At 29.9% G+C, this 10,373-nt stretch overlaps 2 protein-coding genes across 2 annotated transcripts; both read left to right on the top strand.

Moving 5' to 3' along the window:
- Positions 1–2,490: 2,490 nt before the first annotated feature.
- LOC110734666 (nucleolin-like) lies at positions 2,491–3,405 on the top strand. The gene is made up of 4 exons (XM_021914807.1): positions 2,491–2,572; positions 2,653–2,955; positions 3,045–3,052; positions 3,187–3,405. Exons 1-4 carry the CDS (start codon positions 2,503–2,505, stop codon positions 3,403–3,405), a joined length of 600 nt encoding a protein of 199 aa, XP_021770499.1. The 5' UTR covers positions 2,491–2,502.
- On the top strand, positions 2,996–4,566 carry LOC110734675. Its single transcript, XM_021914816.1, has 4 exons — positions 2,996–3,052; positions 3,187–3,942; positions 4,021–4,296; positions 4,391–4,566. Exons 2-4 carry the CDS (start codon positions 3,457–3,459, stop codon positions 4,418–4,420), a joined length of 792 nt encoding a protein of 263 aa, XP_021770508.1. The 5' UTR covers positions 2,996–3,052; positions 3,187–3,456; the 3' UTR covers positions 4,421–4,566.
- Positions 4,567–10,373: the final 5,807 nt, after the last annotated feature.

The raw sequence follows: 10,373 nt of genomic DNA, 5'->3' as shown, positions 1-10,373 counted from the left end.
ATCTCTCCACTTCCAAGGTAAATAATCATTTACAATATATATTATAATCATGTGTAATATTTTACTTGTATTTGATAATATTTGGTTTTATGATTGTTTAATATGCTATTTGTATTTGATCATATTTGACACTCATAATGTTCATTTATAGATATAGTTATGATCATATATTTATATTTGTTCATTTGAGTATTCATAAAGGCTTAAATAACAAATGTACATTTTATTGAAACATAATTGTACATGATCATATTTGATATTCATAATGTTCATTTATATATATAGCTGTGATCATATATTTATATTTGTTCATTTGAGTATTAATTGGGGTTTAAATAACAAGTGTACATTTCATTGAAACAAGATGCACATATATAAATATGAGAATAATCATTTGTATGCATTCAAACTAATGTCCTGTAATTAATTTATATTGTAGTGATGTGCCATTTAGAGTGATACACTTACTCCAATTTAGAGATGGAAAATCTGAACCGTTAACTCTAAGGAAGGTTATAGAACAAAATGAAATTGGTAATAGTTATCAAAGATACACTTTAAACAAGTAAGTTTATATGTGTAAAATAAATGGTTTTATATGCAATCATTGTACATTGTGTATGTATACCAAACTTAATAGGTACTTCTTAAAATTTTAGTGAAAAAAAAAAGTTCGAGTGAAATTTGTTATGTCAAAATCAAGACCACCAGAGACAAATCAACCAATAAGGGATAAAAGCTTTATACCAAAATAACTTATCCTCTTCTTCATTGTATAAATTAGTTCATATTTTAATGTCATGTTATATAAAATAACTCTATTTTTTAAAGTGAACAAAGTGAGAACATCTCTGCTACTCATGCAACAAAGAGTGTGTTTGCTACTCATAACACAACTGACAAAGAGAGTAGGGATCAAAGGTATACTAATGCTCATTTGTATACAAATAAATGTACATTTTACATACATAATTTGTTCATTTTTAATAATACAAATTCTAATTAATGAATATATACAATATTCAGCGAAAAGAATGTGGAGCAAAAACAGAATACAATTATATCTGAAAAGGACAAACATGATGTTGATCAAAGGTATTAATAAATAATGTTCATTTAATTTTTGATAAATGTCTATTTTGTGTACCATTTATGTGCATTTTTATTAAAGAATTTTTTTAATATTGATTTCAGCAAACTGAAAGAAGTTCAACCAGAAGGGAAAAGCAATACAGAAAAGAATACTCCTATCCAAAAGTAAGATAAGTTAAATGTTCATTTTCTATACACTTTATGTTCATTTGCAAAGCAAAACAGAAAAGAATACTCCTGGTGAACATTGAGATAAGTTGAATGTTCATTCTCTTTAGACTCTATGTTCATTTTTAATTTATGTTATCAAAATTGTGAATTCAAACATATTTTTAATGAATTATCATAAAACCCAAAGATGATGATCAACAGAAGCCTACAAGGAAAAAAAATAAATCGAAAATAATAACCTTAAAGGACAAGATGCAACAAATAATGTAGACATAGAGAGAAACCCAAAGTATGTTTAAATTTGAATTAGTGAATTAATATAATCAAATAATGTAGATATTTCAAAATTATTTAACAGTATCATAAATTTACAGGAAGTACAAACAATCAACAATCAGAACCATGGAAAGTTTCAAAAGAATGGAAAAGGCAAGAATGGAAATCAAGAGAGGTAAATGTTCAAATTTATTGAATATTTTTATTTAATAATTATAACTATCAATTTAAAAAATACTATTTATTTGCAGGTGAACTGGGAAAACTGGGGAAACAGAAAGAAAAAGGGCCAGTAGGAGACAAAACTGGGGAGACAGAGCTCAAAGGTAAAAAATTTTAAATGTACATTTTTATTACATAAAATGTTCATATTGGATCTACATAATATTGAATGTTCAATAAGATTAAAAATATAAATTTTAACTAATTAAATTTTCATAGAAGGACAAGAGGGAAAAAAAGAGCCTGAAAAGGAGAAAATCCCTAAAGAGAAAACTATGGAAGATGAGTCTCCAAAGACAACATATCTGGAAGGTAAATAGTGGAAAATGTACATATTTTTTACACTAAATGTTCATTTTAAATCTTCATAATTATAATTGTTCAAAAATATTAATAAATTTCACTAACTAAAATTACACAGATGGACAAAAGCAAGACACACAAAAGTCTAAAGTAATGGAAGATTTAACTGCAAAAGAGAAAGGTAATATTCATTATCTGAAATGTTCATTTATATTGTATATGGTAAACATTTGTCATCCTATTTACATAAATGTTTATTTAATCTTTTATATTTGATCATTTCATATGCAGCACAAATTGCACCTGATTTTGTTCAAATTGAGGATGAAACTCATCTTCTAGATCAAGATGTGGATAAAGATTTCACAAAAATGAGTGAGGAGACAGCTCCATCATCACAAAAAATGATCAGTCAACCAAATGAAAACAAGATACAAAATGGTTGCAAGGAAAAACAAAAACAAAAGCCCTGTTGTTGTGCCAAGTGGTAGAATTACAAGGAGCCAAGGTAATCATAATACTTTTCTATTTAACAATAAATATTACACTTTCAAATATACTAACGTAAATTTTTTTTAAAAAAAATAGATGTTCTGTTAGATGAATCTGAAAAGGGAGGTCAGAAGAAGGATGTTGAACCTGCTGAAGAAACCGCAAAAATAGGTCAGAAGAGAAGAATGTCTACAAGGACTTCTCCTATTCAAAAGGAAGCTGATGCACCATCTCCAGCACCTACTCCAATTAGAAAAATGGCAGGAGCTCCTGCTGAATATCTTCCAGCACCTACTCCAACCACAAAATATCCAGGTGCTTCTGCTAAAAAAGTTGTACAAGACCAAGGCAAAAAGGGTAGACGTTCAATCTTAATGTATAGAATGATCATTTATGATGGTATATCATTAATGTTCCAATTTCAATATATAGGTGGAAAAAAGAAAACTCGAAGAAGTGAAGAAAACTTCTAAGGTTGCTGGCAAAAGAAAAGCAGGTATATAATGATATATTATAAATGTTCAATTCCTATATATAGAATGATCATTTGAGAAAACAATTTTGTTCATTTTATCATTTGCTTACTGTACATTTTCAATACATTAACAAAATCATAAATTTAAATTTCAGATGTCAGTCCTGCCAAGAAAAATGCTGGAAAGAGAAAAAAAAATACAAGAAGTACCATCAAATGAACCATCTCAAGATCCTACTGATGAATATTCTACTGACAGTGATGATGATAGTGAAGAGTCAGTTTACAGAGCAGAAGCAGAGCCTGTCAGTGAGGATGATGATGAGGTGGAGGATGAGGAGGAAGAGGAGGAAGTAAAGCCAAAGAAGAAATAGGCAAAGAAAGGGAATTCAGTGAAGCCAAAGGCTGAAAAGGGGGAGCAGAAGATGGTACTGTATGATGAAGGAAAGATTGAAGGTAGGGGAAAAAAGAAAATGAAAACTGAAATTGTTCAAGCAATGGAAACTGATGAAGTTGAGGAAATACAGGAAGATGAATTTGAGGAAGAGAAATCTTCAAAGAGAGGAGGACATGTGAAGTTCATTGCATGGATAAAAAAGATGACACCTACCCAAAAACAACAAGTTGTTGATATAGGGTTAGGATCACTTCTTGACATTAGTTTACCTCAACTTGATCAAAAGTTCTGTAATTGGTTATTGGGAAGTTTTGAAGAGAATAGCCAGTGTTTTGAACTACCAAAGAATGAAAAAATAGAAATTGAGGTAGAGGATGTGAGGGTAGTTTATGGCTTTCCTACAGGAGAAATTCCAATTGTTGAGCCAAAGTCTGATAAAATTAGTGAGGAATATGCAGAATTTCTGAAGAAATGGAGAAAATCATGGTCGGGAAAAACTCCATCAGTGAGTCAGGTATGATCAGTTTTAAATGTTCATTTTAAATACATTAAATGATCAAAAGTATAAATGTTTTGTTCATTTTGTTTGCAGATTGTGAATGGATACATAAATGATAAATTCACCAACAACAGACCACCAAGTGAACATTTCATTACTAACTTTTTAGCAGTGGCTGTGAACTGCTTGATGAAATGTGTATCAAACAATCAATGCCATTTCAAATTTCTTTATTCTATTATGGACAAAGAAAAAATAAAAAATTTGAACTGGTGTCAGTTTGTATATGACTCACTTATCAAATGTCATGTTGATTGGAGAAAGCAGCAAGGCAAGGGGTTCTACAAAGGCCCTCTTCAATTTCTGATGGTATATTCTTAGATACAAAATGTTCATTTAAATTTAAATAAATGCTCTTTTTGTATTGTTTATGTTCTGTTCCATGTTTTCTTTTTTCTTGTAGTTGTTCTATTTTGATAGGGTTCAGAGTTAGACAAATGGCCTCCAAGAACATTTCCTATCATATCTGCATGTAATAGAGACATGGTTCTTGAGAGGTTGAAGATTGAATTAGAATTGGGATTTGGGAGAGGAAAAATTCTACCAAGGATTGCTACAGAAGTTGAAGAAAGTCCTGAGGTTATAAAATGATCAATTTTGTTAACATAAATGTTCATTTGTATCATCTTAAATGTTCACCTGCATAATTCTTAATATTCATTCATATAGGTTTTCATGGATGATTTTGTTTCCTGGTAAATACAACTTGTTCAAACCTGTCAAAGCTTTCTTCAAAATTGGTGAAGGCAAAGGACATCTTCCCTGGAAATGACTTGGTGAAAAAAGTTGATGAAGTGTTAGGAAAGGTGGCAGCTAGGGAACCATCAATTCTAAGCCAAGATAAAGAATTCTTTGGCAGTGAGGATTTCCTAAATGCACTTGCACAAGCTGAGAAGAATCTGATGCAAGGGTCTGAAAAGCAAACAACTGAGACGCAAATGATTGGGAAGAAATTGACCAAAAAAAAAGGAAAAAGAACAAGAATATGACATCAGAAAAGCTTTCAGCTTGGGGTTGACTCCACCTTCTCCAGCCATTGGTAAATTCTAACTCAAAGAGATTATCCTAATTTTTATATGAAAAATTCTCAATTTGTGGTCTAAATTGTCCTAATTTCTTTATTTTAAAAAACAGAAACAGGGCCCACCTCTTCAACACTTGGTAATATAATTGAACAACCAATAATTTCAACAAATGGTAATATGTTCATTTATTTAATAAATAATGTACATAAACTTGAATAGAAATGTTCATTTCTAATTATTATGTGTAAATACTATTAACTTAGTGTATCTCCATAATGATGATTTATAATACAGCTGGAGAAATGGATGTGGGTAAAACTTCAACAGCTTCAGAACAAATTATTGAAGAATTTTCTAGAACTGGTATAATGTTCAATTAAAAAGTGTCAAATGTTCATTTACAAAGAAGAAATATTCATTATTAATTGTATTTTTTTGTTAGATGCAGCAACTGGTTCAAAATTTGATGCTGACACTAGGTCAGATAATGAAGGATTGCCTAGAACAGGTATAATGTTCAATTATAAAGAGTTAAATGTTCATTTACAAAGAAATAATATTCATATCTAATTGAATTTTTTCTTAGATGCAGGATCTGGTTCAGTGGTTGATGCTAACCCTAGGTCAGATGTTGGTGAAAAAAGTGATGATCCAAAAAACACAATTGGAGGTGCAGAACAAAACAAGGAAGATGTTTTTGAAAAAACAAAAAATGATGAAAAAGTGGAGGGGTAAAATCTTGAACACATGTCTTACTATAGGGTTATGTAATTAGTAAGGATAAATTATCTAGATGGAACAATTTAACTTATGTAACTATCGTGTCGTAACTTGAATTTGGAGTTTCATAAACTATTGTATGTGTGTACAATATTTTGTTGAATATGTAATATGAATGTGTGGTTTATGTTAAATCAATATCTTTCATTTTATGAATTGAAAATGCACACAAAGTGTTATATAAGAAGCTTATATTTTATTAATATGTACTGATATTGTATGACATTTCAGTGAAAACAAGAAGATTGTTGCTTCATCCTCAAAAGTCACAAAAAGGTACATTTATATTAAGTTAGTGTTCAAAAATAATAATGAACATTTTCATATACCTTAATGTACATTTGTGTTTTGTAATATGATCAGGAATGATGAAAAGAAAAAGTCAATTGCAAAAAAAGAGAAAAAAACTGGAAAGGAAAAGGTTGAAAGGTATAATTTCAAAAAAAAATTATATACACTCAGATGTTGATTTATATTCCTAATAATTTTCTTAATTTAACAATATTTTATATTGAACAACAAGACCACAACGTGAAAAGCAAACAATTCCTCCTGCTTTCCGATCTCCTTACTTGGTCAAGTACAAGGATCTGTTTAAAGATGAGAAAGCCATGAACCAAATTGCAGTAGACTTTGCTCTTGGTGGAAAAGATGAAAGGTAATTACTTATACTAATTAAACTTAAGGTTAAATATATTTTATAAAAATATGTTCACATTCATATTATTAAATGTTCATAATGCAGTGCACTCTTATACTATGATGGCTTGAATCTCATCAATAGAAAAGAAATGAAAACTCTTGTAGATGATGTTGAAGTGACAAATTGTGTCATAGATGGATGGGCAAGGTTTCTTAATCATAAAAAGCCGAGAAACAGGATTTATTTCTCAACAATGCTTCATGTTAGTCTTTTTTTTTTTTTTATATATATTATTGATTCTATTTTCCTATGATAAATAATTGCTAAAAATTCATTAAACTTCTACATGTTTGTTTCTCTTTCAACAGCACATTATGTGCACAAATAGAGTTTGTCGAGAAGGATCGTCAATGAAGACAAGATTTAATGCCTTCATATAAAGAATTGACAATGAACTGAAGGGGAATAAAATTGACAGCATTGTTGGATATAAACAAGTATTAATTCTTGTTTAATACAAATGTCCAATTACATTCAGTATATTGTCCAATAACATATATAATTTGTTCAGGTCTTCTTCTTCTCAGTATCAACTTCTCAACATTTTTTTCTGTTGTGCGTCAATCATATAGAAGACAAAATTCATATAATTGACAATAGAAAACTACCCAAACATGTATCAGTCCAAGAAAAATATGAAGAACACCCAAAAATGATGGTGAGATAATATGTTCATTTATACTTGGCTACATGATCAATTATATTTTATTAATTGTTCATGTCTTCATCACAATACCAACTTCTAAACAATTTTTACTCTTGCTTCTATCAGTTAAAAGGATTGGCAGAGTACATGAAACACCTTGGATATGAAGATGCAAATAGAATTGAAGACTACACAGTTGTTTTGGAAAAGATGAAATGGCGTAGCAACGATAATTATACAAACTGTGGAGTTTACATTATGAAGCATATGGAAACCTTCAATGCTGATCCTAATGAGAGCTGGATTTGTGATTTAAAACCAAACAATGTAAGAGTTATAAATGTTCAATTATTTAAGATATAATGTTCATTTATGAAACAGTAAAGATTGTTTAATTAAAATTTGACAAATCATTTTGTTCAACAGGTGGAACAAATTAGGAAGATAAGGCTCCAATACACAGCAGAACTGATATTATTTGAAGAAAACACCGAATCAAGAGCAAATAGAAGGAAAGCAAGAAAGTTTGCAAACTTTGTAGTTTCAAATGTTCATTTACAACTATGTATATGTTCATATCTTATATATAGACTCTATTCTGTTTTTTTTTTCTTTTTAAGAAATAGACTTATAGATTTTATTTTTAAAAATATTATTGTAATTGATATTTCATTTTAATCTTTGAATGAAAGTTTTTTATAAGTTTTATAAATTTGATGTTGGTTCTTACTTTTGTTCATATACACATGAATAAATAATCATTGATAAATGTAGAATTTTAAAACATATAAATTCTAATGACTAAATAATCATTGATAAATGTAGAATTTTAAAAACATATAAAATTCTAATATAATGTTCAAATATACTAAAAATAGTACTATATAAAATATAATAATTATGTCTTTTACATAATAGATCGAAAATTCAAAATTACAAAATAGTACTTAAATCAACATTACAAAAAAGTCTAATGTTTATAAAGTTCTGAAATACTAACCTATTTATCTTTATTAGCCAAACGTTTAGCTACACTTTGTTGTTTTAATGAATACTACAAGAAGGGGGGGTTGAATTGTAGTATGAGAATTTAGCCAAACTTTTTGCGGAATTAAAATTAAGTTAGCTAAAGGAACTGAGAGATTAACTAAAGGAACTAAAGAATGCAAGAGAGATTTTACATGGAAAACTCCTTGGCCCTAACAAGGAGAAAAAACCACGACCACTTGGGCTTTTGGGAAAAGAATCTTCACTATAATAGGGCAAATGATCCTATTACAAGCTAAAGACTCAAACTCAAGTTCCTCTACGAACTTGAGACCCTGAGGAACAAGTCACCCAACTTGTTACTCTTCTCTTCTCTTTTTCTCTTCTCACTTCTCTGTTCTCTGTTCTCTTTCTCTTCTCTTTCTCTTCTCTTTCTCTCTTCTCTTTCTCATACACAAACGTTCACTCGAACTTCCCCATTCCCCAAATTACAACTCGAAAGAAAAACAAACTCTAGTATAAGAACATTAAGAACACTCTAATGAACTTGTGTGGAATTGACACTTGACTCGATTTGAAGCTTGAAAACTTATGTGAGCAAGGGTGAGTTTTTCCAACAAAAATCAACAGCTATTTATAGACCAAAATTCGTTTAGGAAAAACTTCTTTGTGCAGCAAATCTACAACGCCACTACTCCAACCCATTAAGAAGATCATGTTCCTAAAATTAAGGAAACATGAACTCCTCAATGTGCAAGACCATGACTTAAAGAAGATCATGGAGGAGTAGGCAGCAAGCTTTTAGAAAAACGTGGGAGATTTTATTTTCTAAAGATATTTTCGAAAATCAGAAATAAAATAAAATCTTTTTGGTTAAAAAAGATAAGCTTTAACCACTTTCCTAAAAACTAGCCTACACAATTTTATCTTTTTAAGACCAATTCCACACAATATTTCGAATGCTACTTAATATCTTATACTTACATAAATCCTAAAATATAAAAATATATTTAGTCTTCATGTTCTCTGATGAAGCTTCTGCTCCGAGGCTTCTGTTCCTTGGCAGGAACTTCTCTTCTCTGGTGAGGCTTCTTCTCTGAAGCTTCTGTTCCCCGAGGGAACCTTCTCTTCTCCAGTCTTCATTTCTGAAGCGCCAATTCCTGCGAGGGAACTCTTCTATATGGCTAGCTTTGCTTCTGGCCTTCTTGTTCCTCATGGTATTTTTACAAGACACTTCATTCTCCTAGTCTTTGTAACTGAGTACACACTTAAACAATCAAGCACTTATTAGTTTGTAAGTAAGTGAGGTTGTGTCATCATCAAAATCATGAAGTCCAACACACTTGTATCAAAAAAGGCTAACAGCCTGTCATACTTAGAAGAAGTCTTTCCAGAACCTAATTGAACAATTCTTGATTGAACAATTTGAACACGAGCACCTTGATCATTTCTTTGAACTGTGGGAGGAATAACTTGGATTGAACATTCTGAACACGAAATCCTTGATCATTTTTTTGAACCATAGGAGAAATAACTTGAACATTTGTTGATTGAACATTTCTGGAGTTGGATATGATCATTTCTGGATTGGTGTTTAAACAATTCTGAGTTGGATTTTAAACATTCCTGGGAACTGTAGGTTGAATAACAGCAGGAGATTTTGTTGACGCACTAGTATGAATTGGAACTCTTGGATTAATTTGAGAGTAAGTTTTAACACCATAAGCACCTTTATTTGCACCAACATTAGAACGAGCTTGAAAAGGAGAAACACCTTCAACAAGATTTAAATCCTTCGCCTGTAAAAAAATTAAATTGATCATTCATAAACTAGTATATGATCAGTTACAAACACTTATACAAACAAATAAGAAAAAAAAAACCTTAGCAATAGATGAAATATCAACATCAATAGATATGCTGGATGGAAGAGGGCTTTCACTAGTAGCCTACAAAAAAACCAAAAAAAATAAAAATAAAAAATTAAATAAAAAAAATTATCATATAGATCATAAATGCCAAAAAAATAAAATAAATTTATAATCAATAACAAACAAACATACCTGATCAAAATCATTAGAAATACTCTGATCTGATTCCTTAGAACTAGAAGGAATTTCTTCTACAACAGCTGAATTAAAGCCAACCTATATTTTTAAATTATAAAAATTAATAATAATAAAATATAAATAAACAGTTTTTTTTTTGGCACATTTGAATTTACCTGAGACTGTTTATTGCTCAA

The sequence above is a fragment of the Chenopodium quinoa genome, unplaced genomic scaffold (assembly GCF_001683475.1).
Source record: "Chenopodium quinoa cultivar QQ74 unplaced genomic scaffold, ASM168347v1, whole genome shotgun sequence".
Classification (NCBI taxonomy): Eukaryota; Viridiplantae; Streptophyta; class Magnoliopsida; order Caryophyllales; family Amaranthaceae; genus Chenopodium; species Chenopodium quinoa.
The sequence above is the reverse complement of the archived record's forward strand: the minus strand, read 5'-3'. Positions and strand labels throughout refer to the sequence as shown.

Excerpts from the sequence above, each read along its gene's own strand:
- LOC110734666 (XM_021914807.1), top strand. The coding sequence starts at position 2,503 with ATGGTTGCAAGGAAAAACAAAAACAAAAGCCCTGTTGTTGTGCCAAGT. Across the intron at positions 2,573-2,652 it reads TAGAATTACAAGGAGCCAAG|ATGTTCTGTTAGATGAATCT; the intron begins GTAATCATAATA and ends TAAAAAAAATAG.
- LOC110734675 (XM_021914816.1), top strand. The coding sequence starts at position 3,457 with ATGGTACTGTATGATGAAGGAAAGATTGAAGGTAGGGGAAAAAAGAAA. Across the intron at positions 3,943-4,020 it reads AAACTCCATCAGTGAGTCAG|ATTGTGAATGGATACATAAA; the intron begins GTATGATCAGTT and ends TTTTGTTTGCAG. Across the intron at positions 4,297-4,390 it reads GCCCTCTTCAATTTCTGATG|TTGTTCTATTTTGATAGGGT; the intron begins GTATATTCTTAG and ends TTTTTCTTGTAG.